At 43.5% G+C, this 21,978-nt stretch overlaps 2 protein-coding genes across 3 annotated transcripts; one reads left to right on the plus strand and one right to left on the minus strand.

The window, feature by feature from the left end:
• Window positions 1-1,446: 1,446 nt before the first annotated feature.
• On the plus strand, window positions 1,447-16,372 carry E2F5 (E2F transcription factor 5). 2 transcript variants are annotated; one of them, XM_032128562.1, is made up of 9 exons: window positions 1,447-1,663; window positions 7,735-7,844; window positions 8,531-8,692; window positions 9,882-9,925; window positions 11,717-11,781; window positions 12,704-12,971; window positions 13,694-13,894; window positions 14,323-14,367; window positions 15,636-16,372. In XM_032128562.1, exons 1-9 carry the CDS (start codon window positions 1,538-1,540, stop codon window positions 15,743-15,745), a joined length of 1,131 nt encoding a protein of 376 aa, XP_031984453.1. In that variant the 5' UTR covers window positions 1,447-1,537; the 3' UTR covers window positions 15,746-16,372. The 2 variants fall into 2 exon arrangements, with proteins under 2 accessions (XP_031984453.1, XP_031984457.1); XM_032128566.1 differs by lacking the exon at window positions 1,447-1,663 and adding an exon at window positions 1,802-2,176.
• RBIS (ribosomal biogenesis factor) lies at window positions 16,326-21,642 on the minus strand. The gene is made up of 3 exons (XM_032128579.1): window positions 21,494-21,642; window positions 17,951-18,067; window positions 16,326-16,493 (listed from the first exon to the last, which is right to left on the minus strand). The coding sequence occupies exons 1-3, from the start codon at window positions 21,611-21,613 to the stop codon at window positions 16,425-16,427; spliced, it is 306 nt and encodes a 101-aa protein (XP_031984470.1). The 5' UTR covers window positions 21,614-21,642; the 3' UTR covers window positions 16,326-16,424.
• Window positions 21,643-21,978: the final 336 nt, after the last annotated feature.

Genomic DNA, 21,978 nt, shown 5'->3' on the forward strand with positions numbered 1-21,978 from the left:
GTTGCACCACTTCAGAGTGCTTTTCTGTCATGTTGATCGAGTGTTTCCTGGGGCACTTCTTTTTTCTTTACTTACTCTTTGACCAAGCTGCGCTTTGGGTGAAGTAATTGAATACCTGGAATGCACCAGGAAGTTAAAAGAACTTATTCTTGCCCTGATTCAATTTTTTAATATCTCCTCTGAGTTTTAACTCCAGAATTTTTGTTCTGAAACTCATTGTCTGATTTCATCATAGGGAGTTGTTAACGTTTTTAACATAAATTCTTTCTGTTCCTTGCTCTTGGCTCAGGAATTTCATATTACAGTACTTGGGAACGTTCATGTGTTAGCAGTGCTAGGAACATTTGTTTTTCTTGCAGATAACTCTGTCTTTGGCATTGCTTCCCTCTTTATGCTTACATGGCTTCCTTAGAGCTTTTTAATAAGTGTTTAAACGATTTTTACCTTCAAAATGGTGAAATAATAAAGATGTGGTGCAGGTGAAAGCTGTACCAAATTTACGTATTCACAAGGATAAATTTCAACCCAGCATGACTGAAAGATAAAACTTAATAAAATAAATAAAATACACTTAATTAAATAAAAATATAAACAAAATGTGAATGCTGACCTTGTCAGATGCAACACATGCTCTCGTGCATCAATCATGACAATTTAAAATCAATTCCATTTTTAGTCTTTGTTTTCATTTCCTGACTAGAGAATTATCTGTTTCAATCAATACTGAGAACGGAATGAGGAAATTGCTGTGTTACTTGAGACCAGGAGGACTGTGATTCCAGGTCCAGAGAGAGCATGTTAGCATGCACATGTTGCCCTGAACATGGGATTGCACGTGCAGGTACAGCTCCTGTGTGCCACGGCACACCCAGGGTACAGCGCTCCACTGCCGTGTGTGATGGCTACCTGAGGGTCTGCTCTTCCTTAAGTGCATCCCCTGAATTCTTATCCAGTATGGACTTTAAAGCTTCTCTGCTTTTATCCGATGGTAACTAGGGAACGAGGTGTACCTGAATTAAGGCCAAGTATATTTGGACACAAGGGGAAGGGACTGGGTAAGCATTCAAAATTCCCTGTGCCCCTGGCCAGATCATCAACGTGTCCTGTGCCTGGCCTGGCAAGGTAGAACATCGTTTAAAATTAATCTGAGTGCTTTTATATCAAATGCAAACGGTGAAATGAGCGACAAGGAGCCATCGAGGCGGAGACAGCCAGGCTCGCGGGACGTATCTCGCCGACTCCAGGCCTGCGCTACCCGTCCTGGGGGCCCTGAGCGAAAGCCGGGAGCGGCCCGCGCCAGCCAAGCGCAGTCCGTCTCCCGCAGGCCGCGGGGCCGCCCGCCCTGCCCCGGTCGGAGGGGCCGGGCCCGTCCCCCGCCCGCGGCCGCAGCCCCGCGGCCGACCCGCGCCGGTGTCCCGGCAACGGCGGCGGCGTCACTTCCTGCGGGCCGCCCCTCCCGCCGCCGCGCGCCGGGGGCCGGGGCCGCGCTCCCGCTCGGGCCGTTGCGGCGGTCGCGACACGTGGCCCCGCCGGCGGCATGGCCGCGGCGGCCGAGGCGGCGGGCGGCGGCAGCAGCCGCCACGAGAAGAGCCTGGGGCTGCTGACCACCAAGTTCGTGTCGCTGCTGCAGGAGGCCAAGGACGGCGTGCTGGACCTCAAAGCGGTGCGAGGGCGGGGGGGCGGCCGGCGGCACCGCCGGGCCCGGCCGGGCGCAGGGCCCGCCGCGCTGCAGGGAGGCCGGCGCAGCCCGGGGGCCGGGCAGGGCCGCCCGTTCCCTCCCTCCCTCCCTCCTTCCTTCCGTCCGTCCTTCCCTACCGCCCGCCCGGCGTGGCGGGGCCTCCCCCGGTCGCTGACGGGCTGTGGGTACCCGGTGATGGCTGACAGCCGTCGCGGTCGGCTCAAATACGCGTTTCGGCTTTTATTAAGGGGCATAATTAATGGGTTCCGTGCGTTAAATTTAACTTATTGAGAGTGGTCTTGTTTATTATGCCCTGTTGTGGGCTTCTCAGTACAAGAAAAACAAGGAGCTACTGGAGAGGGTCCAGCAGAGGGCTACAGAGATGGTGAGGGGTCTGGAGCATCTCTTACGAGGAGAGACTGCGAGAGCTGGGCCTGTTTAGTCCAGAGAAGAAAAGACTGGGAGCAGGTCTCATCGGTGTTTATAAATATCTTATAGGTGCGTGCCAAGAGGATGGTGCCAGACTTTGGTGGTGCACAGTGACAGGACGAGGAGCAATGGCCATAAACTAAAGTACAAGAAGTTTCACCTCAAGATGAGGAAGAACTTCTCTACGTTAAGGGAGGCAGAGCACTGGAACAGGCTGCCCAGGGGGGTCGTGGAGTCTTCTTCTCTGGAGACATTCAAAACCCACCTGCATGAGTTCCTGTGCACCTGTTTTAGGTGACCCTGCCTTGGCAGGGGTTGGACTAAATGATCTCTAGAGGTCCATTCCAGCCCTGATAATTCCGTGTATTTTTTTTACTGCCCTATGTTTCTCCCTGCACTGACTCAGTGTGTGGACTGCTGTTTAAACCTTGCCCACCCCCCTCGATGTCCTTTTAGCAAGAGAAAACGATGTTGAAAAACAGACCATTGCCACCTTATACTTTCTGTTATGTGTGAATGAAAGAAGCTGAATTGGTGTATGAGTGACAAATCATTGTCACCCAGCTCTGCAGCCAGCCCACTGCCTCCAGGGTGTGAGGGCATTGGGCAGCAGCAGCTGGAGCATCTCCAGTGATGCCCTGGGACCAGCCTACCTTGGCGTGGCCCTCATGCCAGGGGGTCACTGTGTTGCAGGAGGGATCCTTGGCACTGTGTCCTGCCAGTTCCCTGGAGCATGCTGCTGCTCTGGCCCAGGTTGTCAGGTGTGCAATGCATTGAGGCAAAGGTATGTTAACCTGACTGGTTAAGGTTGTCAGTGAATGGCTGCGGTGTTCAGCAAAGTGCAGCAAGAGGCTGGCTTGGTGCTTTGGTTAAAGTACTTTCTGGAAAATTGACTTATTTTTTAATTACTCTTAGTAGGCCCCAGGAGGTGAATGGTGTTCTCGGAGCTTTTTTTGTGCATCCCTGTTCAGACTGGATGCACTTCAGTGATATTACTGTGGCTACTGAAACTTCAGGGTGAATAGGGAAGGACACTGATAGGTTTTATATTCCTCATTTGGTTATGCTGTGGTCTGGACAAGTTGATGAGCTCCTTATTATTAATTGCCTCTTTCTCTAGCAAAACAGAACGATGACGTTCAGATCTTTGGGATTGTTGTGCAGCTTCCTTTATTGTCTGTCATGTCCTGAGAGATGTTCCAGGTCAATCTGAGAAGCAAAACATACTCAGTTTGCAAGACATCAGGCCCAAAAGCTTGGCTTAATGTGCCAAAGAAGATTGACTTGAACAATAAAGTTGGGCTGCGTAGTGGGATGGAACAATGCTTCTTCTCTTTAGTGAGAAAGGTACCTACTCAGAAGGAATGAAAGGTTGATAGCCACGGAAAAATTAAGTAGGCACTGCAACCAATCACAGACGTTTGTGCTCGAGACCTATTGGAGACTGGTGTAAGAATTACAGGTTAGAGTTTGTTGAAAGTAAATACTAATTGCAGTGCCTAAATTGTTGGTACTTTCATAAACAGTGAGTCAGAACATACATTTCTGTGACTGGTTTTCTCATATATAAGCCATATATCTAAGGAAAAATGAAGACCAGTTTGTGTGTTTGTGTTCTGTCAGTGTGCTCAGCAAACTGAAGAACAGGACAGTCTTGAAATGGAACAGAGTATTCCAAGAAATGATTCATGCAGTGAACACCTTTAAGTGTCTCTCTGCTGGCTGGTATTGACCATCTGACGTTGTGCTGCTGATCAGTATTTCTTTAGCAAAACCAGCACTAGGAAGAAAATAAAATTTGGAAACAGGTGGACTTCCAGCTTTGCAATTTAGCAATTGAGAAGGAAAATCTGTTTTATGGGACATTTTCTGGTGATCTTTAATACATCTATAATTTCAGTTTAGTAGGCTGTAAAAGGAAGCTGTGAAAATGTTTTAGTGGTGGACACTTCACTGTAACATCTGAGAAATTGTGGAAGTGAGAATTTTCTTTACTTGAAATTTGAATTTTGCATTTACTTTAAAATCAAACAGCTATTCTAAAATAATGACATACTTATCACTGAATAAGCCTTTATAAAGAAATCTAGTCATGGAGTTAAGCTTAGAACACTAAAGGATGATATAAAACTAAGTTTCTATCTGCAGCAACCCATGAATTGCAGGGAAGAGCGAAAAAGACCAAGATGAGTGAATAAAGGATAAACCACCTGAAGGAATGCTCTTCATAGCATACAGTGCTTCTGCCTTAATTTCTTAAGTGGCCTTTGTTTCTAGCAGAATGCCATCCCTGCTCTAATGATGGTTAAGTAGTGTTTCTGATCATCAGTGCAAAACATGAGGTATTCTAAAATCTACTTGTTTTAGAAGTGTGTTGGTCAAGGTCAGATAACAGCTGCCTTACACTTGTGGCACTCCACAGAGGAAGAGCGAGCCTATCTATTAGATTTTACATTCCTTTAGTGTTTATGTTGCAATGACATTCAGCACTTTTCCATACAATTTGACAAGAGCGCCATTCAATTTAAAACTCTCACCAAACTGTTGACAACCCTCCTGGGGAGAAAATGTTGTCATGTGGTATGGGCAGAGTTCAGAAGATGCAGGACCTCTTTCCTTTGACACGTGGAGAGAGCAAGCAGGCAGTGCTGGCCCTTGTGCTTTAAGCTTCTCAGTAATGACTCTGTCACGGGTGCTCTATCGAGTTCCTCTGCTCTCTAGGGCTAACGCAGCACATCTGCAGCTGAGGATTTCTGCTGCCTTTTGTCAGCTCCCAGGGAGCAAAGAAGTTGGGGTGGGGGGCGGGGGGGCTACAAACTCTCAATTGCCCTTTTCCTGGCCTTTCTTTCTTATTTCTGGGTGGGTGGGTGTGCGTGTGTGTGCGTGCCTGCAGCTGAACCTGTGCTGAACAGTGTGTTTTCTGTATTCCAAGAGCTGCACGATCGGAATGCACAGAACCATAGCTCTGTGCTTAGATATTATATTCCAGCTCTGGACCTGTCTATGAGACACTTGTGAGTGCTTGGCTTGAATACATACTTAATCAAAGCATGAGGAGATATTAGGAGGAATAACTAGAGTTCAGCAGCTTTACATTTGAAAGATTTTATGAAAGAACTCTGAATGTGGAAGCTATGTCCACCTATGTTAGCAGAGTAATTGCTGTAGATAGGCTGAGAAATGATGAGTTTTATACAGTGTTTTTGACAACAAGAGATTTGTCTAAGAAAGCTCATTTAATTATTTAAATTATTAGTGAATGGTTTATGTGGAGGACTGAACTTAATTTCTGATCCATGTACCTGTCAGAAGGTATCACACTGATAACTGCTAGAATGTCAGGGAGGAACTTCTCAATTGCTTTTTAAATATCTGTGAAATTTTTAAAAGATAATTAGATTACAAGATCAGCACCAGAATGCTAGTGAATGTCTGGATTAAACATTTCAGTTTGGGAACTGGTCCCAGCTTGTGTAGGTACTCTTGTAAGTAGCTGAACTTCATAGCAGCGCTTGAACTGTATACAGGGTAGTCAAGCCAAATACATATGTAACTGTGTCCTTCATTTTCCTGTGAAATGAGCCCCTGTCCTGGGGATCTGGATCTGGTAGGGGTGAATCTGCTGCTGGTGTTCATGGGAGCTGTGCTTGGGGCATACAAAATGCAATAGCATTTAGAGTGCAACAATTACTTCAACTTTGAAACATTTGAAATTCGACACTCAGAAAAAGTGACTTTAAAAAAAAAAATCTTAAGCTTTGGTTTCACAGCTCCAAATTTATGTACATTGGTATCTTTTGCTACCAGTACAATTTGAAAATACATTAAGATTAGTAAAGCATTTACATTTTGTAGACAGGCCTTTGGGAAAATCTCAAGAGGTAATGAAATCTGTCTCCAGAGCAGTTTCTTCATCATTCAAGCCCTGAGTGGTAGGCTAAGTCCTAGGTCAATATGTAGAGCAATGGGAAAAAACCAGAAAGCTGAATAGCAGCTAAGTGTGTGCCGTCCATTCCTTGCACTGAATTATGTAAACAGCTTGTAGAATAACTGAAGACTGTGAGATGTATGGGGTGCTGATTAAGCATTGTGCAAGTGGCATCAACTTTGTTACTTGCTAGATTTTTGAGGTTCTCTTGCAGTCATTGGAAGCAGCGTGTATGTATGCAGCAAAAATAGCAGATTAAGATAGCAGGTGCATACCTGCTGACACAAGTGATCAAAGAGCCTGTTTTCTTGGAGAGAACTAAACTGTGCACTTTATTTGTACTTGCATGTATTTTGTTTGGTTAGATAAGAAAATATTTTAAAAGACTCATACAGAAGACCATACAAAAGATAAACGCTGCTAATGGTGTCAGTGGAAACAGTATTTAGTGGGTACATCACTGCCAAGGAGAAAGAGCAGTGCTTATACTTCATGGCTGTAAGAGTATTTTTTTAATCTCTGTTCTTTCTTTTTATCCTTTCAACTTTACTTGAGTAGCAAAAGGTAATTGTACTCTTAAGCAAAGAAATTTTGTTTGCCTTCCAGGTTATGGTTGTCTCGAGTTCTACCTTTCTTTCATATAGGCTGCATACAAAAAGCATACATTTAGTAGATTGTTGGAACAAACTGAAATAAATGATTGTGTTCCTGTAGCAGAAATTATTTGACTTTATGTATTAGTTCAAATTCAGAAGTCTTTGCCTACCCTTCTCTTTATTTTTCTTCTCTTTTATTTAATACATACAATCCCATGTAATCATTGTATTTAAGTGTTCCAAGTAATTACAGAGTCAGACTCCTTCCTCTCTGTTTTCCCTCCTTTTAGCAAATATTCTTTGAACTTGAGCTGCTTTTCAGGTGTGGAAGGCATGACTAGTTTGTTTGCTTATTTTATCTTATCCCTTGGCATCAGTTACACAAAAATCACCATGGAGAGAAAGAAGTAAGGCAGGAATTGGTTGTCTCTGCCTGACACTGCTTTGCTCAGAGTGGTGAGTTGTGACAGCCCTCAGATGTGCTGCACAGCTGGCTGTGTGTCAGCAGCAACACCCCTGGCAGCTGTACCAGGGTGCTGGTGCTCAGTGTGACAGATTGAGTATGCTGTTTGGGGCATTTGTGCGAGGACAATGGTGGCTTGAAATGCTGCAGCTCTCCTGCAGCCACTTTGTGAAATTACAGCCCTGTTGTTTCGTATCCTGGCACCACTGAATCCAAACAAAGGCTGTAATACCTCGAGTGTCAGTGGAAGGAGTGATAAACGTAGTATGTCCTTGGCTTCAGAGGCTTGCCCCACTGCAGGGTGTCACTGCCTGCCTTCCATACCTTTTCCTGCCCTCCAGAAAGAGCATGGGAAGCTCCTCCATGCAGTTAAATATGCTCCAGATACTGACCATGGTCTTTGCAACCCCTGTGAGCTCCCCTCTCTGTCAGGGGATGGCCTGCTGGCCTTCAGCCAGGGGACTGCTCCGTGTGCTTTGTAGCACTACCTGCAGGTGCTGGACTTCAGAATTCATGATGGTATCTGGCTCTTGAAGAACCTTCTCCCTTTGGAATGACATTAGATGGCATTTTTCCAAGGGAGTGGTTTAACTGTCTTTTCCCTCAGCATGCAAGCTGCTGATGGTTGTTCTCTCGACAGGCTGCTGATACTCTTGCTGTGAGGCAGAAGAGAAGGATCTATGATATCACCAACGTTCTAGAGGGGATTGATCTCATTGAGAAGAAGTCAAAAAACAGCATTCAGTGGAAGTAAGTTATGTCAATTCTGCAAATTTTTGCATGCCCAAGAGCAACAAAAATTGCCTCTTTCTACTTCTTCTGACTAGGTATGACACCATAAAATTAACGTAATGCGTTTCAGTGAGCAATATGACGTTGTAGAATTACAATAAATTAACTGTATTTGTTTTCCTTTTAACTTGTGTCTTTGATACATAAAATCAAGTTTAAAGCACACGGAAGAGAAACTTTTAGAAAACTTTTAGTGCTACTTTATAACTAGCACTTGCAATTGAAAAATTCCCTGTGAATGAATCTGGGAGGGGTATCAGGGCACATGATCTCCATCTACCTGCTCTACCACAGTCCATGCCTATTGTCTCTTAGGCCTCTGAAAGTAAAAGCTCAAGGTAAGAATTATGGGTGAAGGAGAAAGGGCCTGCAAAACAGTTCCAATGCAGAAAAAAACTACACTCCGAAAGAAGATAAATTTTTGTAGAGGGAAATCTTAATTTGATCAGAGGTTAAGCATTTTCATTTTCCTGTTAAAACACTACTGGGAGGGTAAATGCTCATTTCCTTCATATTGAATATTAGTAGATGATACTAATTTAAAAAAAAAATTCCAAATGTTGAAAATAGTCTTAAGAAATTATCAATGCATGTTTGCTTTAGATTTTCACTTGTGGTTTCATGAACCCTTTTACCTTTTTAAGAGGAGTAGGTGCTGGCTGCAATACAAAAGAAGTCATAGACAGGCTGAGATATCTGGAAGCTGAAATTGAAGATTTAGAGCTAAAAGAAAAAGAATTGGATCAGCAGAAACTGTGGCTTCAACAAAGTATCAAGAACGTCATGGATGATTCTACAAACCACCAATATCCTTTTAAATTAATTGTGTGCATTTTGGAACTAGAATTAAGGCAACACCTAAAGGTAATGGATAAAGCATAATGTAGCCCATTTTATCCTGAAGCAAGGTAAGGCAAGTATTTTTTCAGGTTTTGCTTCAACAAAAGAAGATATAAATCTTAGACACATGACTTTTTAACTTCTATGACTGTGGGTAACATGAAAATAATTTAGCATATAAATAGATGTACAGCAGTAACTTTTAAGTCAATAGTACAATCCTAGTGTCTTATTTGAAATTAGTTATATTGCTTCCAGAACTTGCACTGGTAACAAAGTATAAATTCTTTACATGAGTCTTTTTTTGTTGCTTCATTTTGAAAAGATCAAGCTATCACCCAAAGATAAATTGATTTGACAAAGTTCTGAAGCTTGTTGGGTTTCAAACTGGAAAAAAAGATCCTGTATATAAATATCAGAGAGTTCCAGCTGCATTGCTCATAAGCATGTGTTTAGCTGTCTTGCAAAATAGACACCTGAGATTGGGAGCAGGCAAGTGCCCTATAATACTATTGATAAGTACTTAAATTTTCTGGACAGAAACTGTTTTTGTAAAATGGATTTTGTAGCAAAGGAGATTGAAGTTAAATTTTAGGAGAAACTTTCCTTTTGGGAGAGCTAGCAATGAAATTGATCCCCCAGGGTGGAGGTGGTGGAATACCTGTCACTGGAGGTTTTGCAGAAGAGGAAAGAAAAACATCTGTCTGGAATGTCTGAACAGTGGATCAGTCCTACCTTGAGGCAGAGGAATGGGATGGCAGATGACTTCTGAAGTTCCCCCTAGCAGTATTTTTGTGTGATTCAGGGAAATGCTGGTACATACCTGAATTCTGTATTGTCAAGTTAGCAAAGTAAATGGTATTCTTCAAAACAAGATTTTACATGTTCTCCTTTTTTAGAAGAATCACTTCTCATTCAAGCTACACAACTATTTTTCTTTTTGTATTTTCTTTGCAGATACAAGTTTTTTCTTTAAAACACAGAACTCTTGTTATTTGTAAGGAGCCATTCTGAAAGTCAAAAATAATGCCTTGATGACACTTCTAAGTAACTATAATAACATTATAGTTTAGGCTCAGTTTGGACAAACTTCTAAAGGGCAACATATACCAGTTTTATATTGCTTTAAGAAAAACGTTCCTTGACATAAATTACATTTTCATATGTCACCCATGAAGATATCTGCAACTGCTTCAATGGTAAGTTGCTGTTAGGCTGTATTTCTACAGTGAGGGATTTCTTGAAAAATAACTTGCTAACTAACCTGCTTTTTCCTTGCAAGTATTTTGAATTTAGAAGTACTCAATAGTGATCAGTACTAGGTAGATGTTTCATAATGTTTGTGGCTACCAAGTTCTGGTATGTTCTAGTTGTAGTCACAGATGGTGTAGAATGGAAGCTCAGCTGGAGTCCTGGTTGTGGATGTCTTTTTTGGTATTCATACTTCTCAGCAGCTTGCCACGGGCCATTAATGGAACCAGAGACAGAGCATGTTGGTCCAACCCTCCAAAAGAACCAAGAAGATCCAAATTTCGTATCATTTTCTGGTGGCAGCTGTGGCCAGACAGAGCTTGTGATGCTGTACAAGTGAAGCCAGCTGAAGGTCAATGATGAGGCATTGCTACTAAATCTGAAGGATTCCTCTACAGGTGGTTTGAAGAAATTGACAAGAAATGCTGGCAGAGGTTACTTCCCTTGACATCATCTCCTGATTTTGGGCACCCAAGGGAAGATTGTTGTTCAGCCTCCAGCTAGGCTCAAACCCATCTTTCCTTTGCCACAAGGAAGATTTTTTTAAATAAAAACACAAGACTAGAAAACTACTGCAGTTTAACAAAAATGAGCTGTTACTGAAAAGAGTTAAGTCATTACAAAACATGGAGGCACGTGGCATGGCACTCACATAATATTTCACCTACGTGTTTCTTAGGAGATAGAGAAAGAAAAATGTTTTCCCAAATTAGTTATGGACAAAGAGGAAATAATGTGCAGGTAGGCAAGTGACTTGCAGTATTGTGCCAGTGCTGTGCATGTAACTGTGGTCCCCTGACTTTACCTAACATGTTTTAATGCGCATAGTAAGCCACAGATGAGTTTGACAGCCATCTGTTACATCCCAGTTGTGCTGCGGAAGCCATGAGCTTAGATACTTGGAAGTGCTGGCACTGAACATCAATACCTCTTCTTCCTTCTGTTAAACTTCTGTAGTACCACCACTCATCAAAGTCATAAAGTGAGCTAGACCAGAGAGCTGGTTTAGCTGAAATCATATGAGGAGTGGCTGAGGGAGCTGGGGTTGTTTAGCCTGGAGAAAAGGAAGCTCAAGGGAGGCCTTATCACTGTCTACAAGTACCTGAAAGGAGGGTGTAGCCAGGTGGGGGTCAGTCTCTTCTTCCAGGAAACAGCAACAGGACAAGAGGATATGGCCTCAAGCTGCACCCAGGGGAGGTTCAGGTTGGACATCAGGAAAAATTTCTTCAGAGAAAGGGCTTCTAAGCATTGGATCAGGCTGCCCAGGAAGGTGGTGGAGTCACTATCCATGGAGGTGTTCAAGAAACGACTGGACATGACACTTAGTGCTATGTCTAGTTGACAAGGTGGTGATCAGTCAAAGGCTGGACTCGATGGTCTTGGAGGTCTTTTCCAACCTAAATCATTCTTTGATTCTGTGAAAAAAGGAACTAAATATTTTCACCTTATGTTAGATATACAACTAGAAGACAAACGGGTAAAGAAAATTGTAACTCTTGCACTGTTGTGAGAAAATATTTTTGCAACTATGATCTAAGTATTGGAATTCTGTGATTTATACTATGCAATATACTTGGGTCTTATAGGGACTACATATGTCTTACCACAAGTTTATATATGCTAAATTGTGCAGTACTTTAGGTGGCCTTAGAGAATTTCCAGATCTCATTTGAGTGGATACTATACAAGACTTAAGAAAACTACACTTAACACTTTCTTAAAAATTGCTGTTTAACCAGGAGATACACTTCTAGCAATTCAAGCACCTTGTGGTACACAGTTGGAAGTACCTAGACCTGAAATGGTATGTACTGGTTTCTTGTTTACCTAAGTGTTCTAGAGCAATAGTGGAAAAGAAGAGCTATTTTAGAGCAGAGGATTTCTCTCTATCCATGTGCAAGAGGAGGGGGAGAAAGGATTAGGATTGTTTCAGCTGAGAAGAGAGAAGCTGGATAGAAAAAAGTGGGTTTTGTACACTTAGACTAATGGTAACCGTGCCTTCTATTAAAACCAAGATACACAAATGGATTTCTTCTTCTCTCTTGCTTTTAAATGTTGCAACTTGAAAAATAATGCATAGTTGTCATGAATTCTCTTAAGAACTCAGTGACTTTTATGTGTCAAGTTCCTCTGTTATATTGTTAAAATGGATCTCTTAAGAAAAAGCCTTTTAGATTTAGTTTTAATTTAGATTTAGTCTCATGGTACTAGACTGGATACAGAAACAGACTGCAGTCTTGCTATAGCCAAAAGGATTAAATTGGCAAGATTAAGATAGAAGGCTGAATTATTTACTTCTGTCCATCTTTAACTTTTGTTGTTGTTGTTGTTGTTGTTGCAGTGCTTGGTTTTAAATAGTTTACATAGTTGGGAGAGAGCCTTGTTTGTATGAAGCATGATAGCCACTGTGCTTAAAGAAGGCTGAAATTCACCTGAGAAGTTTCACAAGCTATTTTTAGTGAGGCTAAGCACAGTCTAATATCGTAAAAGCATCCAAGGCTAGAGCCATGAAGCTGATCAATGGTACTATCTTTGTCCGTCTCTGCTGAACTCAGTTCAGGCAATGGTAAGGTTCTCTGCAGGACCCAAGTTAGCAGCTGTGATGTTGGATTTTGTTGGGGGTTTTTTTTCATTGTGGACTAAAACAGCTGATCTTAGTCTTCATCACCTTGTACAGTTCCAATTTTTCAAGGAACAGTAACTTTCGTAATACACCACCTTTACAGGGACAGAACGGACAGAAGAAATACCAGATCAACCTTAAAAGTAGTTCAGGACCTATCCATGTGCTGCTTATAAACAAAGAGTCGAGCTCCTCCAAGCCCACGGTGTTTCCAGTTCCTCCACCTGATGACCTTGCACAGCCCCCATCTCAACCTGCAGCTCCAGCAACTCCACTTAAACCAGCCGCAGCTCCTCCAAATCCCCCAGAACAGCACGACCTGAACCAAGGACGGGAGTTACCGCAAACGGCAGTTGCGGACACACCATCAGGTGGATCCAGGGGTTTTCCTATCTCCGATGGGTGGGGGAGGAAGGCAGCTGGAGGGAAAGAAGAAACTGTTAAGATAGGTGGTAGACAAAGGAAAGATCAAGAATTTGCATAGGGTAGCAGCTGTCCATTAAAAGACTATTCCAGGGGCTTAGTAACGGCTCTCAGGAGGTTACAGAGACACCTCTTCCTCTTCTGTCTGGTGAAACAGATGCTTCCCTCAGAGCTTATCATCATACACTGAACAGGTTTTGGATGTAATCCTGTTAATTATTGAGGTGCTTCTCCAGAATGCAGTTTGGAGCAAAATTGCAAACCTCTTGACAGAGGATGTGATATGAATGTGTACCTTTTAATGAGACTGATAATACACCAGTTCCAGCTATTGTACAAGTCGCTTACCTTCTTCCACATAGCCACAGTGAGAGGCTCCTGAATATCAGGTGTTTTTTTCATAGTAAATTAATAGATAATAGGAAAAGATCTAAGAAAGTGCTGTGAATATTATAACTGCATTTCTGAGGGGTCCTGATTACCTTCATTTATTAATCTTTAGCTAATTGACAATTAATTAAATTGTGCCTGTGACTGTGGAAGGGGAAGACTCCTCTCACCCAATCCCAGACACTGGCCATGTTCTCCTCAAAAGACAAAGCTGGGGGCAGGTGCTTTGTGTTCTGTTTCACTGTAACAGAACTTGTGACATGCCTTCCTGTCCGTGTAGGTGGCAGCACCCAGCGGGACAGTGCAGCCCCCACAGCCCCTTACTCCAGCCTGCCAGAGCCGGAGCTGTATCCCAGCCTGTCCGGGGACAGTGCCCAAGCCTCAGCCAGTTCCAGTGACTACCAGAGCTTGCTGCCTCTGGATGTCAACTGTATTCTCAAGCCAAACTCATTTGACATTGCAAAGATGGAGGAGCCTGCAGGTAGGAAGCAGTAGTTCCTGTTGAAATGTTTTTACTGGTTCCCTGAGCCCTTCTTTGTGACCAAGTTACCAATGAGTTACACAGAGGAAAAAACAGGCCTCTGTTTATCTCCTAATGAAGCCAGGGAGCCAGCTCAGAGGAGCATACTCATTTTGAGCAAATGAGTTTCCTTGCCACCAAATAAGCTTCATGTTGTATATGGCTCTTAGGTTTTAAGGGCTAAGTGGGAAAAATGTATTGGGGGGGGAAAAGCTGAGGGATACAAAGATATTTCACATGTACATGGCATACTACCTCTGCAGCTCCTAACACTGCACAAGCCATAGTGTACTTGGCAATTCAGTGGTTTAATGCAAAGAATGTGTTGACTGCTATAAACACGTGTTAAAAAATCCTACATACTTAAAGCATGTGTTCCTGTCTCACAGGAAATATCAGTGGAGATATTATTGATGAACTCATGTCTTCTGACGGTAAGTATTTAGCATCTTTTGTAATAATCACAAGTAGCAGCATAGTTTTTGTGTGAGCAGCACTTAGGAAGCATCTGTTAAATCTGATGCCAAGAGTCAGTATAAAACTACTTCTGTCCCGTGTTGCTTCCTCTGTCACTCCTGTCTTTGCTCCCCTTTCTATTCCCTGCAAGTTTTATTTAACAGTCAAAATATGAAAACCTTAATCCAACAAGCGCTTACATGCATGAATAACTCACCAGTCCTTCATTTAGGGACAAAGAAAGAACAAGCTGATGACTAGTGTGCTGCCTTTAAAAAGAAAACCAAACTGGTTTAATTCTATTCTGCCTAAAGCTTTATGCAGGTGCTTTGAGTATTTCAGAACATAGTTCTGGATGCAGACTGATACATGTCCAGCTATGATACACTAAATGTCACCCATTTGTGCTCCTGCACCTCTGTGGCCATGAGTGCAGCACTGTACCACAGCTACTACAGAGCTCATGTGCTGCCTATCTCTGCCACTCTCACTGAGGTGCCAGGCAAAGAGGTGAACTCGGCTCGCTTTGTTCCTTTTGCCCTGTGATAATATATGCCCTTCAAGCAGACCGCCTCAGGGCTCATCCAGAAGATGTGGTTATATAAGAGCCAAGGAGCAAGATGGGATTCTGTGAACGTGCCAGTATGTGGTTAACATGGAAACAGCCTCCACTTCTAGAGCAGGGATGGCATGCCCAGCTCATGTACACTGTGTTAAAGTTCCTACAGTGCAGTGAGGGCTGAGGCTTCTCTTCTTGGTTCTATTCACCGCACAAAGACAGCTTCGAGTCCATGCTTGAAATGCAGTCAGTGCACAGACAAACTGCTAGCCTCCATTTCCCTTCTGTAAAAACAGAGATAATGCTAACTTCCTTACTTATTTGAAGGCTGGTAGTTGCGGTATTGTAACAAGACAAAGGAATATAAATACAAATTATGGGTTTCTGGTTAAAGTTTTCAAAAGCTGCTCAGGAGCTCCTTTGCTGCAGAAGAACTTAAACCCATATTCCACAGCTATCACTCCAGCAAACTGACTTAAAATAACAAGCAAAAAATGGTAGATACATCAGTTACTGCCTTAGTCTGAATGCAGTACAGGTATTCACGGTATGTATCTCAGTGAGCTTGTCAGATTATCAAGACTATTTTAATTATTAAGACTAACACTGATGACAAACATACTGAATATGATAGGGCTGATTTTCCAAAAGTGTTTTAATTTAAACTAAACTATTCCTGCTTTACAGTTTTTCCTCTCTTACGACTCTCTCCTACTCCCGGAGATGACTACAACTTTAACCTGGATGATAATGAAGGAGTCTGTGATCTCTTTGATGTGCAGATACTAAATTATTAGATATCGTGTCAACCAGACTACTTATCTACCTCTAACTATAACATTCTAGACTTCTTCATAACCTAAGTATTTGAATAATGAATGTATAACTTCTTAGTTCACTGACTCTGGGAGTATATTTCCTTTTGTTTCCTTTAACTACTTCACAAAACAAATTCAAGAACAAGAAAAAAAGGGCTCTTATCAAAAAAATCTGGCACTTTTTCACCTGAGTGTTTTTCTGTGTAATCCAATTGTTTGGAGCTTTCTTTAGTAAGAAAAGTGAAAATACCTAATAGCCTTTTGATCATTTTTTCAAAAAATGATTAGGCTTCTTGCTCACAGTTAACAGCATTTTTTTTTGAAGCTTTACTGCCAAGAAGCTATAGTCTTTAACTTTTCAAACAATTTTGAAGCTTTCACTGCCAAGTTGAAATGTGAAGGGTATCAACTTGCGTTATGCTAAATTGTTTCAGTGAACCAATTTTGTGAAGTGCCTTCTGTTTTAGCACTTTAAGTTTCTCACACTGACTTCTGACATTCCACTTTCCTACATGATAGGAAACGTCTGTTTGTAGTTTGTATTAAAGTGTGCCAATACTTGTATATTAACAAAATTTTTTTAATAAAATTGTGCAAACAAAGCCATCAGTCTTTGTGGTCTTTCATTTCTTGCAACCCCTTCATTGTCCATTTTATATTACAACTGAGATAACAGGCTTGTGGCAGCATCCACGTTTGCTGGTTCCTTTTCCAGATTTGTGGAAACCTGAAAAAAAAAAAGTTTCAGTTTAAAGTAGAAAGCAATTTCTTTTTGTTCTGCTTGAAAAAAACCCCAGACTAATAAATACCCATTGTCCAGAAGATTAGTTTGTCTTTTACGTATTTAATATAGGCTAATTTTGCAGTCATACTTCAATAATTTGGGGGGATTGCAGGATACACTGAAGTTGAGACACAAGCAGAATAGGCTTTGTGCTTCAGGAGCGTCGTACCAGTAACATAACACACATGGCCCAACTGAGACAGGCTCGGCTTTTAGTTCACAACTGCTCTCAACAACAGTTTTGCAACTTTGTAGGCAATACTGTTACAGCCTGAGTAATCAAATACAGCAGTCATGTAGAGCCCCACTAGCACAGGAGCAGTAGTACAGTCTGAAGTCTTGGAGGAATACGTAACAACCCAGCAGGGACAGGACCACTGGCTCCAACTGCCTTGAAATCCTTGCTGGCAGCACTGTCAGTTGTGTTTCATTTTTCTGTCAGCCTCTCCTTAAGTATTTGACACTTGTTCTGTTGCTCCCAGCTGTACAGAAACTTGATCACCTCAGGCACACTGAGAACTCATGTCCACTTCTCCAAACTCCACCTTCCCCCAACAGCCAGGATGGATTCATCTGCACCTCATCCTGAAGGACTGCTTTTTCTCCCTGAAACTGTGCCTAGAGCATCAGTCAGCATGAGAGTTTATATGCAGGAACTTGTCAGGAATTAAACTTTGTGAATTAATTCTTGTGCAAGACTGCAAGTAGGCCTGTATTAAAAAAACTAGACAAAGGCAAGTGAAACACTGTCTTGAACCCTAAATGCTGCAGGCAAAACCTGTACTACAGAAATTGCTATTTCAGGTGTTGGTGCTTCTGATAGGTAATATGAAGGCTTAGAATCGGGAACAGAGAGAGGTAGAACTGTTTGTTTCAAAGCACGGTCAGGTGCTTCAGGTAGGGAACAGCAAGGTTCATCCTCTCTGCGTCTATTCATGAGGAGATAAAAGTTTAAAATCAAGGGGGATTGAGCTGGAACTAACTTAAGAAACCAATTAGAAATCAGCTACAATGTACTTAAAAAATATGCTTTTGAAGCATGCTTGAGCATGGCTGCCCACCCACTTCTCTACTTTAGTAATTACATAGCATTTGAACATGCTAACCACGTTTCAGTGTTACCGCACACATGAAATTCATAAAACTGGGATGCTAGCTTTAAAGCAACTGCATGAATTCACAGATTCACAGACTATTGTGAGGTGGAAGGGACCACAAGGATCATCAAGTCCAACTCTTAAGTAAATGGCCCACACAAGGTTTGAACCCAGCACCTTGGTGTTACCAGCACCATGCTTTGACCAACTGAGCTAACTGCCTACAGTCTCAGAAACACATTATAATGCTTCAAACACACACATTCTTTTAATTCTCCTCAGATTTTTACAGAGGGAAGTTACCTGCTGAGTCTTCTGAGGTTCTGCTGTGGTACCTTTTGATAGCTGCTGTATTTCTTTCTGAACTTCAGCAAATGCTTTATTTATTGCGCTAACTTTTTCAGCATTTTTAATGTTTATCTGGGAGAGAAAAAAATACATACATTGTTATTTTTAACAAAAATTCCACTTGTGCAACTATTATGCAGACAGTGTTACATGATTTTCAGTATGTTTTATCTGTTACCTCATTAGGTCATCTAGTTGTGTACTAATATATTTAAAATCAAGAGTTAAACTTTCTCTATTGGAATAGGAGCCCATAGTGATCCAGAAAGAGAACAGAGAGAAAACAAAAGCCAGGCTTCCACAGGCGCTGCTACACCACCCTCAGCTCCTCTTAGCTGGAGTGGAGTCCCAGGAAGGGTTCCTTCCTTCATCTCTCTGGTGGACTGATCCTGGCTGGATGCCAGGTTCCCACAAAAGCCGCTCCATCACTGCCTTCTTTAGCTGGACAGGGGACAGGAAATATAATGGAAGGCTCATGGGTCAAGATAACAGCAGGGCGAGATCACTCAGTTGCCATCATGGGCAGAACAGACTCGACTTGGGGAAAATTAATTTCATTTGTTGTCAAACAAAGGCTACAGAGGAATCTCAGCTCCAGCACCTGGAGCACCTCCTCCCCCTCCTTCTTCACTGATCTTGCTGTCTGCAGGGCTGTTTCTCTTAAAAATTCTCACTCCTCTGTTCTGACTGCTGCTGGGGGTGTGCTTCTTAACTGCATCATCCCAGAGGCACTCCCTCATGGGCTCTGCCTTGGCCAGCAGCATATCCATCCTGGACCCAGCTGGCATTGGCCCTTTCGGACATGAGGAAGCTTCTGGCAACTTTTTAGAGAAGCCACCCCTGTAGCCCCTCAAACCCAATATAACTGGTAAATGATTTCACCATTTTGAATTTCATCCAATAGCTTACCTTTCATCATCACACCTTGCGACCTAATTGTTCGTACTGTAGGTCTGGCCAACAATGTCTACCAGGTTTTGCTGCAGTATTTAAAGAAACTCTGTGGCTGTAGCAGAGAGGGATGTGTATCTCTGTGCACCTCGGCCTCCCTTTTAGCCCAAGTCTGCCTTTGCAAGTTATTTTATCAAAAATGCTTTCAAAGAGGAAGAGCTAGAATATGGACACGTGTTGCACTCTGGGGACAACTATCTGTGGCAGAGGAGGAGGCCAGATGCAAGAGGGCATAAACTCTCACCACTGCAGCAAAGTAAGATTCAGCTGATCTCAGCCCTAGCACCTGCTGCTTCCAAAATCTGGAACAGGATCCTTGCCAGGTAATGACCTATTACATCACAAACATTCCAGAAGCACGCTCATAGGTCTTCAGGCAACCCCAAATTTCAGGATACCTACTGCTGTTCCAAAGGCTACCCCTGTAACTGACCTCTCAGCAATTTAAACAGGCAGAAGCAAACTGTGAATGGTTACACGTAGTCATTTTGCTTTCAAAGCCTCCATAAGTTCAGAGCATGTATACAGTAACAATAATTCCATTTATTCTGAGTGACCAAGAGAACTACCAGTATTAAGAAAGCAGTGGCAATGAGGCTGATAAAACAGGCCTACTCAGATCAACATTTTAACTGGGAGAGTGACTGGAGAAGTACAGCCCCATCTCCTGGCTCTGATCAGAGTGGATGGACTGTTGGTGACATGATGGACAAAGACTATGTGTTCCATCAGTGCTTGTCACCATCTTCCAGCTTCACAGGGGTGTTAGAAGGTTCCAGTTTTAATACGTGATACTGTCAGGTACTCAGGCAGGACTCCTCCACAGAAAGAGGCTCTATAGCTAGCACAGTATCTACATCAAAAGTTGTCTGAACAGTTACAATGGGCTTTTAGCTATTAATTTTAGCTATTAACAATTTTTTTTCTGAGCATCTTCCTATACTGCTTAATGATAAGTAAATCCCATTAAGCCCAGAGGCTTAATGCATTAAACAATACAGCTTCAAACACAGAGAATAAAATTTTACTCCTAACAGGTTACTGACTTTTCATGAATATGATTTTAAACCTGTTTCTCTCTTTATTATACAGGACAGTCTAGACTAAGAGGAGATGCGACGCCAGCAACATGAAATTATTTTTTCCAAAGTTTGTTACACTCCTGTCTGTCCACCAGATTAATTCACCAAGTGGCTTTGGCTTGCAGGAGGAAATCTGAAACAGCCTTTTTTTTTTTAGAGCTATTTGCTTGTGTTTGTCCAGCACACTGCAACTGCATCAAATGGAAAAAATAAGCCACTATCTGCTTTTATTACTTTTATTAACAGATGCTTTTCTAAAGGGACAGCTGAACTCTGGCAGAACACCCATCTCAGGCTGGAGGCAAGGTTTGAGAAGATACCATGTAATGACTCACTGCTACCAACAGGAAAACTTATGCTTAGATCACCCCCATTCCTCTTCCTCTGCACTGCTCCCAGCTCCATGACCTACTCTCCCCCTCCTCTGGGCTGTGCTCCTCTAGAAACACAAAAATAACATTATTTTTGCTTCTTTGTTTTTCTATTGCTTTAGTATGTTAAATTGTCTCACAGAAGCATCTGCAGAGCATCACAGCCCATGTAAGGTGCAAGAAAGGAACAGAGAGGAATTAAGAGCAAAACACCCATCAGTGTGCACTCCTGGGCCTGTTCACTGCATCTCAGTGACAGAGCTGTACTTGACAGCTAAGGCAAATAAACAACTACTGGATCAGAAAAGGCTCCATCCTTTCTGGTTCTTCCCCACTAAAATGCTTCTCTTTGCATTCATTCATTCATAATTAAGTTTGTTCAACTCACCAACCCAGCACATAAAAATGCAAAATGTATTTTTAATAGTTTTTGCTGCTGATTTAGCAAGTTGAGTCACCTAGTTGGTGAAGAGTTCCTGAGCCAGCATCAAGGAGAGCTGTGGGAACATAGCCCAGAGCCCGGCAAAGGGATCGCCTCCTGGGACCAGGAACGTGATGGAAACCACTTCCCCTTGTTAGTTGAACTAACTGTGCCCGGTGCTTCGGATCAAGGCATTTTGTTAACCTGTACCCTGAATTACACCCTCGGTGACGCTGTGAATGCAGGCCAGTGAACGCGAACTCGCTGAACTGCTGACGCGCCCTTTAGCATCGCATTCCCAAGGACAAGGCGAGATGCTATCAGGCACTTCCCAAACGATACCTCAAGCACAGCCCGATGTCCTCTATGGCATATGCCTGCAAATTAGTCAAATGAACTTCCTGTGCTTTTTGCAGATGATGACATCCGTATACAAACCTAATTTTCGGGTGAAAATCGTGCACTTTGTCGTTTTGTGCCCGGACACACACTGCCCCTAAAACAGCTCGATTTAATCAGTTCCCAGCGCTTCCTCCGCCGCGCAGCGAGGCCGAAGAGGAGGAAACCCCGCCAGGCCGAGGCCTCCCTCGGGCGCCGCAGCAGGGCCGGGGCCCTCCCCGTGGTGGGGCGCTGTCCCAGCCCGGCTAGCGCCTCCTCCCGCCGCAGCACTCACCTGCTTCAGCCCGGAGGTGACGGGCCGCGCCTTGCCCTTGGCCTTGGCCCTGAGGACGCCGCTGCGGGCGATGCGGAACACGCTGCCGGCCTTGGCGGCCCCGCCGCGGCTCTTGCCCATGGCGGCGGCTCCGGGCGCGGGCGAGTGACGTCACACGGGGCTGTGACGCGAGGAGCCGCCAATCGCCCGCAGCGCCGTCACGGGGCGGGCGCAGCGCGCGCGGAGCCGCCAGGGGGCGCGCGCCCCTCGGGTGGGCGCTGTGGAGCCGCAGCGGGGAACGGCACTGGCGGAACGGCGCTGTCCCTGTCCCTGTCCCTGTCCCTGTCCCTGATTCAGCCTCAGTCCCGGCTCTGCTTGCCTCTCCCGCAGCTTCGCAGCCAGCTTTTGCAGCACGGGAAAGCTGAGAGCTCCTTGGCGCGCGCCCGCAGCCCAAACGCCGAGTCCCAAGCTCCACAAGCACGTGCCCACGGCAGCCCCCGGCACAC

The sequence above is a fragment of the Corvus moneduloides genome, chromosome 1 (assembly GCF_009650955.1).
Source record: "Corvus moneduloides isolate bCorMon1 chromosome 1, bCorMon1.pri, whole genome shotgun sequence".
NCBI lineage: Eukaryota > Metazoa > Chordata > Aves > Passeriformes > Corvidae > Corvus > Corvus moneduloides.